General features: G+C 39.2%; 1 protein-coding gene across 1 annotated transcript in view; it reads left to right on the top strand.

Moving 5' to 3' along the window:
• cacna1db (calcium channel, voltage-dependent, L type, alpha 1D subunit, b) overlaps window positions 1-19,253 on the top strand; it is a 101,658-nt gene that overhangs the window by 75,021 nt on the left and 7,384 nt on the right. Inside the window, exons 32-49 of the mRNA XM_067591713.1 lie at window positions 611-694; window positions 3,508-3,636; window positions 4,269-4,334; window positions 4,523-4,614; window positions 4,736-4,895; window positions 5,024-5,151; window positions 5,278-5,374; window positions 5,502-5,604; window positions 6,872-6,973; window positions 11,318-11,454; window positions 12,924-13,040; window positions 13,727-14,181; window positions 16,037-16,063; window positions 16,360-16,500; window positions 16,739-16,896; window positions 17,255-17,367; window positions 17,550-17,684; window positions 18,513-18,698. Of these exons, the coding sequence (XP_067447814.1) occupies window positions 611-694; window positions 3,508-3,636; window positions 4,269-4,334; window positions 4,523-4,614; window positions 4,736-4,895; window positions 5,024-5,151; window positions 5,278-5,374; window positions 5,502-5,604; window positions 6,872-6,973; window positions 11,318-11,454; window positions 12,924-13,040; window positions 13,727-14,181; window positions 16,037-16,063; window positions 16,360-16,500; window positions 16,739-16,896; window positions 17,255-17,367; window positions 17,550-17,684; window positions 18,513-18,698 (2,430 nt within the window). The remainder of the gene's footprint in view (window positions 1-610; window positions 695-3,507; window positions 3,637-4,268; window positions 4,335-4,522; window positions 4,615-4,735; window positions 4,896-5,023; window positions 5,152-5,277; window positions 5,375-5,501; window positions 5,605-6,871; window positions 6,974-11,317; window positions 11,455-12,923; window positions 13,041-13,726; window positions 14,182-16,036; window positions 16,064-16,359; window positions 16,501-16,738; window positions 16,897-17,254; window positions 17,368-17,549; window positions 17,685-18,512; window positions 18,699-19,253) is intronic.

Below are 19,253 nucleotides of genomic sequence, written 5' to 3'. Positions count from 1 at the left end.
CTTTTTTCCCTTCCTTCACGTCTCTCCTCCTTCCCTTCCTTCCTCTCTTAATTTTATATTATCTCTTAAGGTTGGCTTGATCCAATTTCTGCTCATGAAGCAAATCTGTTGAATCTGGTGTGGACTTAATGGTTGATGGGCACCATAGACCAACTGGGCTGGAACAATTTCCATCAGTTATATGCGTCTACAACTCAACAGTATTAAACATACTGTATGCATTGAGCCATGAGTCCATACTGATTAGATTTTGTTAAATTGCTTTAAGTCTATGGTGGCCATTTCTTTGAGTCTGCTACTGTATCAGTGAGAGGAACAATTACTTTCAAAATTCAAGATTAATGACAACGAGTTCTAAGTTTTCAGATGGATATTTCTAAAAATTTGTCATTATATATTATATATAAAAAGTTATACTCTCACAGGCTCAGTGGCAGGAAGGATTTGACTTTCAACCTCACTGTTATATCAAATCACAACCTTTTGATGTTCTCTTCTATCTTTCATAATTCTTCTTTTTTTTAACCTCTTCTTCTTCTTCCTTTTCTTTCTCGCTCTGTTGTCTCTCTCTTTCTTCTTTTCTGTGTGTCTTTGTTGCTTGTGCTTGCAGAACTATTTTGCTGATGCATGGAACACGTTTGATGCCTTAATTGTTGTGGGTAGCGTGGTTGACATTGCCATCACTGAGATCAATGTAAGTAGTCATTTATCACACATACACACCTGTCTTCCTGTGACGCTCCCAGCAGGAGGACCTTGCTTTAGCATCAGAGTTGCGTTCAAGATCACAACATTTTTTTTAATGTTTAAATAAATTCTAGCAACTAGCCACAGTTTTATTTGATCATTATGTTATGATGACTAAATTATTTTTAACTGAACAGAAAAAAGGGTAAAAGGAGACTTTCACACGTTTAGTGGTGTGCAAATGAAATCTATGTTAAGACTTTTAAGATTTCGAGATTTTATCAGCATTTCTTGCAATTCTGTCCAGATTATATACCTCAAAATGCTTTATCCTCCCTGGATTACAAAAAATAATTGATAACAGAGACAGTAAAAATAAAATGTTTGAATTGTTTTTGAATGCAACTCAATTATCTCATGTAAAAATCTTGCATGTAGAAATTCCTCTGCTTGTAAACTCTTTGAATCTGCCGTCCTGCTACTGCGAAACCACTCTGTGTGCAGGTCTGCTCTTAACACTGACCCCATGTTAGCTGCAGGGTGGTCCGTGTGAAAGTGTATGTTTGTCCTTTTGGTCACTTGTTTTGAATGGATGTTTGAATGAGAGAGCACACTGTAAACCTTCATTGATCAAACTCTAGGATATGATGTAATGTATAAAATAAATGTTGCATGCAGAGAGCCTGGATATTATGAGTTAGAGGAAAAAAGTAAATATAACCTGAGATGTCAGCACTTCATGTACAGTGGCTGCTGTATTGAACCAGTGTTTTAAGATTAAGATTTGCCTTTATTGCCAAAAGCAGTATGTAGGACTTTGTGCTCTCAGCTTCCTGTGTGAAAATGTTCCCAACAGGTACCATCAAAGGTGAGCGGTGGGGCTCAGTCACTGTAGCTTTACTGCTCATTAGACAGAGGCAGAGAGGGAAAGTTAAGGCAGATAACGATTCAGCTTTCAACTTTTAATTCTCAGGAGACCGAGAGAAACTCCCCAGAGAGATGGTAAATTAATTAAAAGAAACCTAATAGTGTGACGAATACGGGATGTTTGTGATGCACGCAGCTGTATGTACAAATACTATCACTGAACTTCATACAGTATCTCTTCAGCCTAGCAAACTGGGGGATCCGCATTTGCAAGTGTGATCCGGTTGTAGCAATAAAACTGTGGAAGACAACTCGACACTCCATTGCCCCATTCATTTTCATACACAACAAAAACAACTTGAAACTTCCTCGACCTTGATCAACCATCACAATAATTCACAGCACCTTGATTTGTTTTAGTCAAAAAGTCAGTAATTAATCAGTCAGTAATTGTCATACAGCAACAGGAAGTGATGAAAGTCTCTTCCAAAACAAAATCTCAAAAAGAAACGTGTTGCAAATCAGGTTTGATATTGAAAAGTAATATAATCTAAAAACAGTGGAAAAAGTGTTTCAGATATTTAATTACATCCAGCATGAATCGCATAAAAATGTATTTGGGGTAATTTTATGTAGATGATAGTAATGATAAAACAAAACAGTATCAATATTTTCCTCTAAGGATGTGTATCAGTGCTTCCCCCTCATGGTGAATGTCAACAGATAAACTCTTTATCTGCTGAAGTTCATTTTCCATTAGCGTTGTATGCCTGCATCTCATGTCTGCTGAGAACATTAGGTAAAGCTTTTGCATGAGAGGCTTCACGCTGATGTTGTTTTTGTTTGTGGTATAAATAATAATGCTGTGGGGATTTTTTTTAAAGTGATGGAGCTTCTGAGTGATTTTTTAAAAATGTAATTAGATGTTGAATGAATGAAAGGTAATAATGATGTGTGATGACGTTTGCAGCAGCATTGACTCGTGAACGGTTTGGTGCTGTACAGCTGGTTTGTGTAACTCGGATTAACTGTAGGCTTTTGGTTTCAAGTCGGCAGCCATTCCTGTCGTCAAGGTGATAGTGGAACCAGGGGTAAGAAGAAGCCCCTCCTCCTCCTCCATCTATGTCCCCTTACCCTTTTTACCCATTTAAAAGCATCAAGATCTTTTTGTTGTCGCTCTCTGTCGCTCACTAAACTGATGAAAACATTGAGATGCTTTCTGTCAGAACTTCTGGTCTCACTTTTTCAGTCAAGTGTGAGGGTTTGTGATCGAACTCTCAATGTTTGTCAAAGTCTTGTTTTGAAACCGCCTGGTTTGTTGCATTTTGGCCCCCAGTTTCATGGTTGAGCTGACATTTTGTTTTGTTTAGATCTTGTCCTGTCTTGGTGCATGGCATGAGACGGAGGAACAGCTAACGCGCTGTGTGGTCTTTTGTCTCATTTCTTCATTACAGCATAGCTTGACCAAATGTTTGCAATCAGACTACCAACGTCGTATAGTCAATGCACTGCTTTGAATTTACACTTCTTGTCAAAGGTCTTGTGTGATTGTACTGTAAAAGATCCATCTTGGTGTTTGACTCAATTGTAAACAGTCGTTCACAGTTTGTCTTTTGGTTTGTTTGTCTTTAGACTGCAGATTGTGTCTGTTGCCTGTTTTTTATCAGTCAGAATTAAATGTACTGTATGTGTAAATCCCCCAGGTCTGTTCATAGCATGGTGTTTAAGACACTGCTACTCTGCATGCACGTTGATTGTTGTCATTGCAAAGACGCAGAAAGATCACAAATAGGAAGATTTCTTCATAACGATTTTCATTTATTTTTATGTTGTTTGTAAGTTGAACACATGACTGGTTGAAAGAACGCATGTAAGAATGACTGCCGTCTGTGTTTGGATATTACATCTTTAGTTTCTTCATCCCTTAATCGCTCTCTGTCTCCTGCCCTTCAGAACACGGAGGACAGCGCTCGCATCTCCATCACCTTCTTCCGCCTGTTCAGAGTGATGCGATTGGTCAAACTGCTGAGCAGAGGGGAGGGCATCAGGACTCTGCTGTGGACCTTCATCAAGTCCTTTCAGGTGAGACTATGAGATAGGCAGCCAATACACATCCTTCTTGAATCTGCAGTATTATAAAACAGATAAGAGACACTTGGAGCGTTAACTTCTAAAAACAGCTGCAGGGTAGTTGGCTTATGAGTTAATATGTAGTTTCACACATTTTCACCAATGTATAATATATTCAACCCATTTGTCTTTTTAAGAAAATAGCACTACATTGAAAAAAACACCAGGTGCTGCATCAGTGAGAGGATGAAATACAAACAGTCCTGTTTGAAAAATACATGTTTCCATCTGTACATCAGTTTCTGATACTATGAGGCAACATTTTATAACTGAAACGTTACGGTGATAATCATGTATTTGATTGGCCAACATAGTGCATCATTGGTTAACCATGCATTGTGTCAAAAACTGATCCATATTCATTTTTTATGTGAGGGGCCTTCTAAGTCAGTAGTCAAGTTGTACCAGTGAACCAAGTTACACCATTTTAAATTGCATAAGAGCACAGAAGTTTGAGTGGTTATTTTGCAACTGCTGTTTGGTTGGTAACCAGTAGGTGACAATGTGCATCACTGAAATTCACGACTGCAGATTGCAGGGTTTTGTTACAGTGTCTTACTCTTTTCTCTTTTTTTCCCAACCAGGCTCTTCCCTATGTTGCACTTCTGATAGCCATGTTGTTCTTCATCTATGCTGTAATTGGAATGCAGGTAAAGTGTAAAATATTTTTATAATCAAATGTGATCAGAGTATGACTGGAACCTGAAACATATATGCAAGATATATGTTGCCTCCAGTGACTGATATCATCTTGTAACCCCTTGTTTTGTAGTTTTTTTAGGCGGTATCTGAGAGCAGGCTGGTTGATTCTTTGTATTACACTTTTGTCCACTTTTAGGTGTTTGGGAAAATAGCCATGGTGGATGGGACACAAATCAACCGCAACAACAACTTCCAAACCTTTCCTCAAGCTGTCCTGATGCTCTTCAGGTCTGTGTGTTTGTGTAACTTGAATTGCCGATTATAAGTAACTAAGAGTCATACGTTGATGTGCAAAAAAACTCTCATTCTGCTTCTGTATTAATGTTTCCTGGTTGTTGTTGAATGTTAGGTGTGCCACTGGTGAGGCCTGGCAGGAGATCATGCTGGCCTGTCTGCCAGGAAAGCTCTGTGATTTGGAGTCCGACTACAACCCCGGAGAGGAAAGAACCTGCGGCAGTGGCTTTGCTGTCATCTACTTCATCAGCTTCTATATGCTCTGTGCTTTTCTGGTAATCTTTAGACGAATTCAGCTGAATTCAGCAGCAGTAATGTTTGGACACAGACTGCATGCACATTCCTGTATACAATGAAATACAACAAAAGATGCTAAAAAAAGTGCTGCATGTCCTGGTTTCAGATCATCAACCTGTTTGTAGCTGTCATCATGGATAACTTTGACTATCTGACCCGTGATTGGTCCATTCTTGGACCACATCACCTGGATGAGTTTAAAAGGATCTGGTCTGAATATGACCCTGAAGCCAAGTGAGTACTCAGGACTCATTTTGGAGACAGTAACAGTTTTTCTTGAATTATCAGTGTAACTGTGGAAGTAGTGAAGTCAGTGCTCAGTGGTATCATGTCTTTGATTTGATTGTGTGTTGTTGTCAGGGGCAGGATAAAACACCTTGATGTGGTGACTCTGCTGAGGAGGATCCAGCCTCCACTGGGCTTCGGCAAGCTCTGTCCCCACAGAGTGGCCTGCAAGGTAGGTTTCCATGCTCATATTTATACAGAGAGAGAAATGCATGAATTGAAGTTGTGGTAAATCTTGAGGATGACAAAAATACATTAAACCTTTTGTACATCTTTGACATTTCTGCATGTGATTGCAGCGTCTGGTGGCGATGAACATGCCCCTGAACAGTGATGGGACTGTCATGTTTAATGCCACCCTGTTTGCTCTGGTCCGCACCGCTCTCAAGATTAAAACAGAAGGTGAGTCTGCACCTTCTGTCCATCAGAGATATTCAAAATTGTCTGTTATATTCATATGGATTGTGGCTATTTGGTCTGTGCATTCCCACTCTGTACAGTAAAGACGAGGGATTTGTAGTATAAAATAGTACTATGAAGTACTTTGACCACAAGGTAAGAAGATGGAGCACGGGTATATACAGTAGGTGCCTGTCCTATTGTGTGTACCGCAGCTTCCAGGTATAAAAGCTACTTGAGTTATCAGTCCAGACATCTGGAGATCTCTTGAATTTCGTCCGAAAATTCCAAGAACATGAGGTGCCACAAATTCTCTTAAATTACTTGTACATGCGACTTAAGAACAAATCTGTTCATGAGTTGTTCTTGCATGAGGCCATGTGTTTGATATTTGGTCATTTTTTCACCTTTAATCAGTTATTATTCCCATATTCATGAACAGAGCTGCTTTAATACTTTGGCTAGTAAGCATTATTCATCACCATAAGGACACAAAAACATAAACTGAAATGAATATTCAGCATATAAAATATGCCTTTTATGAAGGTTAATTAAATTAAAGTTTATGGAAACAAACAGAGCAAATTCATCAATCAGTGTAGAGGCATGAATCCTATAAAATGAACCAAACATACCAAGACATCAATTACTTACGTCCAGAAATCTGCAAGCCAACACTTCTAAATGATTTACTCTGACAGAGATCATCGGACAGAGCTCATGCATATAAATGTATGTCACGTCATGCTACTGTGACTTTAATAGAATAGTTCCTTATTTACAACTCTGTTAATGTCTTGAACTCTTCCTAGTCAGAAAGTCCATAAACTTATTTAGCATTTTGCCACAAGAGGGAACTATAGATGTTCAATAAGTGGTTTCTCTCCAGCACCCACTGCTCGGCTAAGTTGACATAAAAGCCAGAACATTTCATTTATGCATAATATGGCATCAAAAGTATTTAATTTATTCAACTGATTCAGATAATTTACTTTTAAACTCTATTTCATGTTGACTGGGAGTGTTTCCTGCTCAATTGGATTTGGATTTATTACTTTCTCTCTAGTTATGTATTCGTATTTTAATGTTTTATGTTATTGTTGATTTGTGTTTGGCATATTTGCAGTGTATTGATAACTGTGTATGTGTGAGAGAGATACAATTAATACTTTCTGCTATGAACCACTTAATTCACCAACATATTCAGCAGCTACTTGACACTTTTGCCAAAAAATACCTTACATTCTTCACATTTTCTGCCATTTCCAAGGTAACCTGGAGCAAGCCAATGAGGAGCTGAGAGCTGTGATCAAGAAGATCTGGAAAAGGACCAGCATGAAGCTGCTGGACCAAGTGGTGCCCCCTGCAGGCGGTCAGTGGTCATTAAACACAAGCAGGAACACGTGATGATCATTTGACGGTGTCTGTGTCTCTCTCATTTGGGAGAGAGAGACACAGACACCGTCATTCACAGTTCTGTGAATGACGGTGTCTGTCTCTCTCGCTCCCTCTGCACCATTCTCTCGCTTGATTTGAAAACACGCTACTTCTCATTTCTATTTTCACAAGAATTAACATGTGACTGACAGTATAGGGGAACACAGCTTCCTGCTGATAGCATTTATGATGTTTTTTTTTCCAAATCAACATACAAGTGAGGTCAAATCCAAGTCAAAGTAGCTCAAGGAGACACTTTAGAGAATAAGTGCTGCATACAAAAAGCTCCATGTTCCACCTGACACAAAGTGCCACAAGGTTGAATGAGAGAAAGAGCAGGTGAATAGACTGGTTGAAGACCAGATATGCTGCTGATTTTGGACCATTTGCACACATAACAGAAGGGATATCAAGCATGAGATCTTAATATTATGTAAAATTAATTTACATCTGTTAATACATTATTTGTGTTGACAGAAACACTGCAGACTGCATGTGTATAAATAGAGGGAGGAAGGATGTCAAACAATGGACATGCTTTTGAATGCGACTTTATTATCCGCATAAGTTGAACTGAAATGAACTCGGTTACATTTGCTTTGCTGATTATTTTCACTCTTCTGGATACACTCTCTCTCTGTTTTACCCACTATATTCTATGTGTCAGACAGGAATCATGTCAAACTTAGATGGAAGACAAGCCGATCTGTGATATTTTGTTTCAAATACATTTTGTTGTTGTGATCAAATCATTATGGTGTCAGAGATGGAGTGAGAGAGTTAAAGTTATACTCTAATTTGATACCCAGATTTTGTCTTTTGGGTATCAAACGCACCCTAAACTTGAAAGAGGGCCTTTAGTGGTTCATTATTTTCCATTAAGAAGTTGAAAAAAATGAATTGAAAACATGAATCCAAGCTGACTACTGCTGCTCACTGTGGAGGAGATATTTACATATTGTACAAAGCCACATTTCAAATTTACAGAGTGGAAATGTTTAGTGCGCAAAATCTAGGTTTGGGGGTTAATCCATGAGAGGCCTTGAGTATCTTGTTTTCGCTTTGCTCTGAAGCACTGACACCCACTTGCTGACCACAACCAGCAAAACGCGACCGAGGACCAGACTCTTCCTTGTAGTTCCACCTCAGTTCACAGAAACACCCCTTATCTGTCTCAGCCAGTTTCTTTTAGAATCACCGGTTTTGTTTATCATTAATCTGACTGTTGGTTGGACCTCTCTCCTCCTCTAGCTCACACTCACTCTGTCATACTGACTAAATCTTATTCAGATCAGAACATCCTGAAACAGTGTAGAGAGATTTCATAAAATGCTGATGTTTTATATATGTTGTATCCTTTTTATGTTTTGCTACTGATACAGGCCAAGTGCATGTACATGTGCAGTTTTCTGTCTGTGCTGAGACTTCTCTCTTAAACTAGTTTTACAAACATTTTTATAAACAGCTTTAGCAAAAACTGACTGACTGACATTATGCACGTAACAAATAACAATTCTAAGATGAACTGTGCATTTCCTTGAACTCCTTGAACAACTGTGTTTGCATGCATCGATTACCAGCATGTCGAGATAAAGGAGTTTCAAAATGATTGCCAAGCTGAGATATGCCAGTAATTGCACTTCAGCCAAGTGTGTGGCCATTGGTCATACCAGTCAAGTATCAAAAATCACTGTATATGAGTTCAAACTGTGGTTTGTGGTCTGTTCTATTTTATGGTTCTCATGTAAGAAACTTTCCAGACATTATCAGATGCCAACATCTACTTCTTCCTCCTCATACCCATAAATATGCAGGTCGTTGAGTCATTTGGGGTGGTCACTTTTCTGATCTCAGACAAAACAAAGATCACAAAAACAAAACAAATAGACAACAGTAAAAGACTTAATGCTCCAAACTGGCTTATTGTGAACGTCCCCTCAGTCAAGCATGAACACAGATCTTCCTCTAGTTGTGTCTGACTCTGCTTACTACACTTCAGCACTGCTGTGTTTTAGAACTTGTTTTGTCAAACCATATTCAACTGCATGTCTTTGTGTGTTAGTCTGTGTCGTTAGTCTGCTAAGTCCCTGCACCTCTGTCTCTCTCTCTCTCTTTTGAATATTTTCTGCCAAGCCTCTTTCTTCCACAGCTTGCTCTGCTATCAATAGAGTGCTCAGTCAGTCGCTGGCCTTCTTCTCTTCTCTTTCTGCCGCCCTGAGCTCTCTGGGGCAGTTCTGTTTTAGTCTGGTGGCATGAAACTACTGATACCTCTCTTTCAAAAACTTCACCAGGCTCTGCCCAGAAAGAGAACCAAACATACATTGATCAGACAGACATGGCAGGTTGATGCATACATTTTTTTTTTTACTATCTTATCAAGTGAATCCTTAGATGTTTCTGGTTTTATGTCAACTCAAACACTTTCTGTATATAATTAATGAAAATCCAAACTAAAGTTTGTTATCAACATACACCAGGCTTTATCCAGTATCATACGGACAAAGACTTTGTAAGACAGCTGTCCAGTCTTTTCAAACATTTCTTTCTTGTAGTGTAGTAAATAGTTAATCATGTAATGCATTTTAAGTCCTTATTTAGACAAACAGTGTAATTTTAGACCTTGAAAATGGCTTTGGTCATGACAGAAAGGTAAATTCAGTGGTTTTCTTTCTGAACAGAGCCCTTCGTAGTTTCTCACTGGCTGCGTCGGATGTTGTGGGGAAATGTGGTAGTTGCTCTAAGATGGATCATCATCAATACAGGCCCAACACCGTTTTTTAACCATGGGAGGCAGTGATGCTTCCATCTTAAAGCATCCATCCCATTGACATTCGCCACCTTTACTCGATTCATCTCAAGCTAAAGTTTGTGATAAAAGTAAAGACCCACATTTCCCCACATTCCACGATGCAGCCTCATTTTTTTTCTTCTGTAGTGTCCCTCCCCAGTCTGCTTCAGCAACTCACTTATCTGAGTGAATCAGACCGATGCTTATAAGCCTCCTTGCATGACAGATATGTAGTCACAGTTTCCCCTATGGCTAAATGTAGTTTCGGTGTTCTCCCTTGAGAGGGACTTTGTAGCTCCGACCCTCTCTGCTGCTTCTCTGAACTCTGCTGCCTCCCTGCATGTGCTTCTCGCCACAGATCGTGTTTTTCTGCAATCACAGATATAAAGCACCTCTGCTCATCTGTCTCTTTAGTGGTAAATGTTTAATGTAGTAAATTAGTAATTATAGTTGTAATTAGTCACTATATGACGAAGCAGTGGTCTGTGCTGCAGTAACCGAGACACAGTTATATGTTTCTGTTTCCTCAGATTTCAATGCAGCTATAATTTCTGTAATAGTAACTTGTGGGTCAGGGTTACGTGTGTGTATACCTGTTTTTTTTTGTGTGTGTGTGTTTGAGAGGAGTGCTTCATAACCACATACATGTGCTTTTAGAGATGAAACAAGATTGGAGCTGCAGGTCAAGATATTATCTATTGTCGGGTTAAAACCTGCTGCACACAGTTGCATGTGTGTGTAAATGTCATTTGCAGATTCCTGCAGACTTTTAATGTTCAGCTCTGTCATCACAGCACCTGAACACACTTAGACAGTGCCAAGACTAAGGTTTATCAAACCCTTTGTTTTTGTTCAAAGTTCAAATTGAAAGGGAATTTAGCAATATTTTCCTCTGTGTCGATAAAGCCACATCTCAGGATACAGTGCAATGGACGATAACATAACTTTCAGTTAAGTCAGGAAGACCACAGGTTTTATGATGTGTGTACTGAGAAATTCAGTTCACTTACTGTGTGGTTACTGTTGTGATTCCCTTGAAATAGTGTTTCCTTGAAATAGTGTTTCCTTGAAATAGTGTTTCCTTAAAATAGTGTTTCCTAGAATTAACAGTTTTCATAGCGCCCAAGCAGTTAGTGTTTATGACATTTCATGAACTAGCTTTGGTATTCTTTTTAAAGGCTGGATATCAAATTTTAATGATGCAGAGTTATTTGATTTCAATGTCAAGATATTGTCTTTTCATACAACCATCTGCAGTGGTGGTACTTCACCACTGTGATGTTTTTCTCTTGAGAGGTTACCGTTTTGATACTTCTGATTTGTTTTGGTGTGGGAAGATGTTTTTGTGTTCTTTTAGAGGGTGAGATAGTATTGGTTATTGGTGTTTGTTTTAATTGTGTGTATGAATACATACAGGATTTCTGTGTTGAGGCATTTAGGTACTTTGGTGTTGATTCGGGAGGCTTTGGTGTGTCTGGTCTGTTCACTCAGATGACGAGGTAACAGTGGGGAAGTTCTATGCCACCTTCCTGATACAGGACTACTTCAGGAAGTTCAAGAGGCGCAAAGAGCAAGGTCTTGTGGGCAGGCGCTCATGGGAGAGGCTGAACACCACCATGGCTCTACAGGTGAGTTAAATGCAGAGTATCATGCTTGTGTCTGTAGTAGTTCAATTTCACAGATTTACTCCACCAGAGCATTGAACAAATCAGTGATTGGATGTAACTTATTTTACTACTTATGTTACTTTCATCTAGATACAGAATAAATACAGGAGAAAGGCTGAAACTCTGCACTCGTATCAACTCTGTCTATGAAAACCATCTAATCATGAATCATTTAATCATGAAATTGCATCAAAATTTTAATAACACAATAAAAAAAAAAGTCAGCCCGTAGTCATCATGAAAACACAGTGAATATCATTCATTCCCAGACAAGAGAAACAGAGGTTGGAACATTGTAATACTTATTAAGATGTCTATTGCTGAGATCTAACAAAAACAAACTAAATGCATTACACAAGTCTGAGGTATTTGCACTGGCCTGCAGAGCATCATTGAATATATTTACCCTACGTCATACGTCATTTCAAGGCTTCATATCAAGCTGTGCAGATATTTTGGTTTTATTTCTCTGGGTTTTGAGACATTCTGTCTCAGATATGTCTGCCTGCACCCCGCTACGATGAAGGTGAACAGAATTCCTTTTGTGGTGCTCCTGCAAAAACACATTAAGACATCCAAGAGCAGCAGCTCTTACTGCAAAAATATGTCACTGTTACTGTGGATAATTTATGGTAGACCAGCTGTGTTTTAAGAAGGGGCCAGGTATTTACTGAGCTCGCTACTGCTCTACCGAGTGAGGGCACACTAACTGCGTCAGGAGCTGAATTAGGTAATAAACAAGGTAAAGGAGGAGTGCATTCTGGGAAAGTTAGTTTTACAACTATTATCCACAGTCTGCTAAAAGGGGACGATTTAGTCCCGGGACTGCAGGGAGTTTCTAACAGACATGTGTATTATGTTTTTACAGATTGTAACTTATATTTTGTGTAAATTTTTGTATTGGAAGTGTACACTGAGGTGATTAAAAAGTAATTACTGAATGAATCCAGAGGACACAGTCAATAGATTTCATTGAACTACTTTCTACCAAAGAAGTAGAACTTTTGACAGTGTATCTTGTGGATTATCCAGAGTAACAGAGTAACCTGGACAAATAAAACCCAAATTACCATTTTTGTAATTTGGGTGAAACAACCCTTTATAAATACTTCTGCTTGTCTATAAATCTCTCAGTGGGTTTGGACTAAAGTAAATCTCAGACTTTCTTTCATCATATGAAACTTCTTGATCTTTCAGGTCTTCTTGCTCAATTTAAACATGGAGATGCAATTGTTATTGTTAGTTTAGCTTCCATACTCCACTGAGTAGAAAACCTCCAGATTTAAGACCTGACTACCTTTAAAAGCAGGTTAACCGCATTTATCTCTGTAATTACTGTTGTGTCAGGGGATCTGCAAGAGAGACATGTTGGCACTTGAAAAAACAAATATTTACTGATAGGCTTGGTATTACAGCTGCTGTCTTTGCAGGCCGGCCTGCGTACGCTGCATGACATTGGACCAGAGATTCGTCGAGCCATATCATGTGACCTGCAGGACGAGGGGCTAGTAGATGCTAATGGAGAGGAAGAAGAGGAAATCTACAGGGTAAACATCCTTTTAGATCACCTTCAGACATCTTTTAATCAAATCATGCACGCAGGTTCACGCTTTAAACTCTGATTGTAGATGACATAGACAAACTGTCCAACTTCAGCAAATGAATGTGAAAACAGCCTTTTAGCATTAACTCTTTTCAGTACAGACTGAAGGGTCAGATGAGATAAATCCTTGGTTTCATTTCACAGGTTATGTTTATTTGTATTTTTTGGGGGTTTTTTCTCTACAACTGGAACTGGTACAAATGTAAACTCCATCAAACCTACTGAAAAAAAGGAAGAAAAGACAAGGCTGAACAGGGACCTCTATGCCTTGTATGAAAAAATTTAAACAACATCCAGCTTTATATAATTAATGGTGTCAAATAAGCAGTTTAAAATCTATTTAAATGGACACATTTTGAAAACATGACAAGTGTGTTGATGACAGGGTATTTGAGGTCATCTGATGGGGAAGTGGGATTATCTAAGATGAAAAAAGGTTGTGAACTACTCCTTTAAATGAACCAACATTTATTCATTTATTGGAGAATTGTTTAAAATGATGTGTATTGGTTAAAGTTGTCGGGTTTTTAGTTTTGACCAGCATCTTTGTGAGTTCTACTTTCAGCATCTTGCTGTGTTAATTATGGTGTTTTGTCTCAGTCCTCATTGGTCTCTGGTGTCTCTCTGCAGCGTAATGGCGGTCTCTTTGGGAACCATGTCAACCATGTCAGTGCAGATCAGCAAGGCTCCTCTCACCCGACTACGGTCACTCAGCGGCCGCTACAGATCCTGCCCTTTTCCTGCAGTGCCTCGATTGAACCCATCCAAACCAGCGGGAGAGCCAGCGACAGCGACAGAGGAGGGGAGACAGATATGAACTCTTCACCCATCCAGTATAATCATCATTATCACACCCCTCATCCGTATAATTACCCTCACTGTAATTCCACTTGCCACCAATCGCCAATACCCTCCAATGCCAACCTCAACAATGCCAACGTGCCCTCACTTCTCTCCATGACCAACGGGAGGCAGCAGAAGTGTTTGTTAAGGCGAGACCGCCCGTCCTCCGCCAAAACTGGATCACCGGTATCCACTTACAGCAAAGGCCTGCATGACAGGCCTTGGAAGTCACACTCCACAAGGTCAGTTGATTGAGACGTGTTTTCCTGTTAAGACACTAATTAAACTTATAACCAGCATGGGGTTTGGGGGGGTGGGATGGGGACCTTTTGTTAAAGGTATAAACCAATGCAGCCACAAGAATGTATTATTTGATAGTTACAGATGCTTAATCTAATATTTGATGCTCCTGTTTTTGCTAATGATTCAAAACTGACATCAAAAGTTCAATGATTCATGAATTAAAGTATGTTTCTGTTTTGCATTGTAGGATAATTCAGAATAAGTGTTTATTGACTTTTCATGAATTGTACTGGTTTAGCTGCAATTAACAATTATTTTAGTAATTGATTAATCAGCTGATTATTTTCTCCATTAATAATTCAGTCTATAAAATGTCACAAAATAGTAAAAATATGTCCATCATAGTTTCCTGGAGTACAACATACAAACTGCTTGTTTTGTGCAACCATCTGTCCAAAACCCAAAGATATTGAATTTTCTCTCATAGAAGAGAGAAACCAGTGAGTTTTGGTCATTTTTGCTTTAAAATATATATTTAAATAATTAATCAATTATGAAAATGCCAGTTGCCAATTAATTTTTTGTTGGTCAGCTGATGAGGGGGTGGGCCGCAGGCCGACCGCAGCAGGGAGAAAAGGCCTTTATTCAGGTGGTTGGGATCCTTAATATAGTGATATTAGAAAAATATTCATATTAACGTACTGATATTTATTTAAGTCATATCCTACTGCAGTATCTATTAACCAGTTGATTGCCAGACGAAAACCTTCTGAAACTACTTCTGAGTCTCCCGTTCAGCGTGATCAGGTCTCACTGTTCATCATCCTGTCGACGGACAAACTGTATTTTCTCAACTGAATTCATCTCTGCCCACGCAGTTGACTGCAAAAGGACACTTACATGGGTTTCGTTTCCTGTGCCAAAGATAATTTACATTTACCAGATGCAGATGGTATTTTTTTTAATACTGTAGTGTTTGATCTAAAATGTCAAAGTCACCCAAAACTCCTCCTACAGTATGTACCCATATTTCCACTGTGAGTGTTATTATACATGACTTGTGCAGCCTCATTATATTAATATGACATTTCATCAACAAGCAGATATGAGCTCAAATCAGGAGAAAAAGTTAAGCGTTTATTTTCAGTTGGTACTTTAGAGATTCAGTGTCTCAAAATTTGAGCCCCATCAGTAGGTTTTCACTCATTTTCTTTATGTGTTAAGGTTTTAACAAAGTTTTTCCTTGTCTTCATAGGCTAAACAAATAAACATGACTTAATATAAAAAGCTATTAATAAGTGGCCATGTGATATTGTCCCTGTTGCTCCCTTTATGCTTTGGGACACTAGGCCTGTAAAGTGCCAATATAAATTATTTGGTTTTTAAATCACTTGGCAGCTGCCTTTACACTTAATAAAAATGTCTCAAATGTCAGTCCACCCAAATCACAAGGAAACATATTTTCTTACTGTCTAGCGATATAGCTTCTGTTTCATGTGCTGAGCCAATTTTGCAAAGTCAAAAAACAAGTCTGATCAGCCATTGAAATTTCTGTTGCCGCCCCAATACAATGCAGGTGAATGGAATTTGGTACATTGTGCTCACAGCACGGAGAAAAAAAACTTAATTAGGTAACTTCCCTTTCCAGAAACAATGTCGCAGTTGCTCTGGATAATTTGCAGACCTTGCTGTTTTGATTGGAACCACTTCCCTGCCTGTGCAAAAATCAATGTTGAATTTGTGTCCTCTTGTCCTTTGTCACTGCACGCAACCTCTCTCCTCGTCTTCCTTTCCTGCCCTCCTGTTCCAAAAAATCCTGTCTGTCTGACTGACCCCCTTCTCTCCTCGGAGCAGGACACGCTACTATGAGGCCTACATTAGGTATGTGCATGATGTTACGACTTCACAGAGCTTCATTTCACAAAATGCTGTCTTTGGTGGCGGCTGTGTCACATTATAGTTTCTTATTTGCAAATAAAAAACAGACAAATAGTGTCAGTTTCATTACATGTGATGACAGCATATGAGCACTGGGGAAATGCAAATCTGTGAAGTCATGATTTTACAATAAATCAGTGTTTATACTTTACTGCACTTAATTCAACAGACAGTTTAATCATTGCACTGGTCAATCTAGCTACAGTATGACTGATTGTATCTTTGACGTTTGGATGCAGGTCAGAAAGTGGCGGGGGACTCTACCCCACCATTCGTCGAGAGGAGCCAGGGGGCGGCGACAGCGATGAGGAGCGAGGCTCAGCAGAGTACTACAGCGGGGAGGAGTTTCACGAAGACGACATCATGCTCACGAGGGACAGGTACTGTGGCCGCAACAGCAACTTTATCATTTTCATGTGTGAAACAGGTGCATCCCTAGCAACATGCTCACCAAGAATGATAATATAATAACATTGTATTGGTTTGCTAGCTGTGAATAAGTTATTTTTACCATAAATCTCTGTATTATTATATAAGAGTGAGTTACATCTTGATGAAATAATTCCTCAAGTCAGTCCACTAAAAATACACTTCATTTTTCGTCATTTTGTTTGACAGGTTGTCCAACAAGGACCGCCATGATGCAGAGGGAGACTTTGACCTCGAGGTTTCCAGGGGCAGCCATCAGCTTGATGGTTACTATGACGATGACCAACAGCCGATTTACCAAGATGGCAGGCGGTCACCTAGGAGATGGTTTTTACCGTCACCTCAAGGTGGGACGCCACAGAAAAACAACTGTAGTTTGTTTTATTATATTTTTTAGTGTTTTATTCCACATGTCGATAACCTGGACTGATTCAAAATGACTGCAGAATATTGAACTAACATAGTTGTGTTATTGTCACTCAGATTGTTTGTTGTAATAATACAGTAGTAATATTTTATGAATATTTTACTGAATATAATGTTTGTGCTATTACTGTGTACTATATATGTTGTCACTATCATGTGTTTCATCCCAATCCAGCTAAAGCCTCAGAGTCACATCTGACAGACATTTATGATGAATGTTAATCATGAATAACTCTGTATTATTCAGTACATAACCAGAGTTATTGTGTGTCCTCTCAGCTTCCAACAGACCAACATTCAGTTTTGAGTGTCTTCGCAGAAGAAGTAGTCAGGATGACACTCCCCCTTCTCCATCCTGCACAGCTCTTCCGCTACACCTGGTACAGCAACAGGTACACCAGCACACAACACACACACACACACACACACACACACACAAACACACACAACTTGGGACATATTGTCACAAAGCAGCACCTCTTTACAAGACCTGTTTTGTCTCTACTCCGTACTCCAAAATGTCTGTCTTTATTGATTCCTTTTCATCATCATGACCTTTTATCACTAACTTCAGGTAATGGCGGTGGCCGGTCTGGATGCCAGCAGAATTCATCGTCTGTCCCCTACACGGTCGCTGCGATCCTGGGCCACACCTCCGGCCTCCCCCATCCCCCATGACTGCTCACCCTGCTACACACCGCTCATACAGGTCTGGTTCCCTGTGTGATCAAAGACAGTACTTGTCCAAGTCTAAAGATTGTTCACAGCGACGTTGGTGAAATTTGAACAAACTAGTCTCTGCACTACTATACTACTACTAGTTTTAAATGATCTTTGCAGGTTTGAAAAGTCAAAGTGATTCTTCTCAAATGAGCCTAAATTTTAGTGACCAGATATTTTTTAATGAATTTCCAAAACTTGACTGTAGTGCTGCTATAAATGGAACTACACTCATATTTGAGTCATTTGTAACTGGGTCAAGCTGCTCTGGGAAAATGTGTCAATATTTGTCCACCCAACCAGTCAAGGCAGATGGCCAGAGGTTTCTTACCGTCAGAGGGGAGTTTTTCATTGCAGCGGTTTCCAAGTGCTTGCTCATGGGGGAATGGCTGTTTCTCTGTAAATTAAGTAAGAGTACAGTCTAGACCTGTTCTACGTGAAAAGTGCCCTGGGATAACTTTCATTATGATTTGGCACTATATAAATGAAATTGAATTGAATTGAATCAGTAGTAATTAGATTTAGTAAGATAAAATTGAAAAACAATGAAGACAAAAGAAATATCAAAAATTCAACTGGCTTACTATCATTTTTCTTAATTATTTTCCTACTAAGAAAAAATGTGTAAGGACAGAAAAAATGTTTATTGTAGAGGCGAAAATACATGTCGTTCATTACTGTTGATGCTCCAATCAAACTTTTGACATTAATAAATGATTTAATGTCATTAGAATCAACAAATCTGTCTCAGTCAGTGCTACCATGTAGTTTGAAAATGTATGCCCCTGAGTGTGTCTGTATGTGTGTGTGTACTTAGGTGGACTGGCGCAGCCCTGGCAGCGTCAGCAGCATCCCTGGAGCAGTGAAGAGGAGTCTATGGTATACAGACAGCCAGGATGGAGCTCCCAGCCGCAGCCAGTCTCCATCACGTTTGCAATTACCTGCAGAGAGCTGCTCGCACCTCCTGCAGAAGAGAGGCAGCGCCAACAGTCTGGTAGAGGCTGTGAGTAACACACAGTGGCTCTGTTGAGTTTTTTAATCACATGGACCCTCAAAGTATAGAACTGTAGACCCACATTTGAGAAACATTTCACTGATGTGTGTGGAGATCGAACAGTGTTTACACTGAATGCTAAAATCACAGTTATCATGTACTATAATCTATATATATTTCTGATCAATAGTTTAGTTTACCCCCTGGAAACCCCTCAAGGAACCCTGGGGGTCCCCAGACCCCACTTTGAGAACCACTGGTTTAATCTATGAAATGTTACAAATAAAGAAAATGCAATATGCAAAAGTTTCATTCGAACATTTTATACTTTTATTGACAACAAAAAAACCTGAATCATTCATTTTATAATGATATTAAAGCTGCTATAATCAATATTTTTATATCAGCAATGGATCACATCATGACTCCTGTCATACTGTGTATGTATAATGATGAACCAAAGGTGAATTGTCACCCAACTCTGCAGCTCCCTTCCACTCACAAAGCATGATAGCATCTGTCAGCTCATTGTTGCGGGTTTGTTTTGGTTCCCTCTCATAGCTG

Source organism: Thunnus thynnus, chromosome 6 (assembly GCF_963924715.1).
Source record: "Thunnus thynnus chromosome 6, fThuThy2.1, whole genome shotgun sequence".
NCBI classification, from domain to species: Eukaryota; Metazoa; Chordata; class Actinopteri; order Scombriformes; family Scombridae; genus Thunnus; species Thunnus thynnus.
Note: the sequence above shows the minus strand (reverse complement) of the source record. Positions and strands in the feature narration are given on the sequence as shown.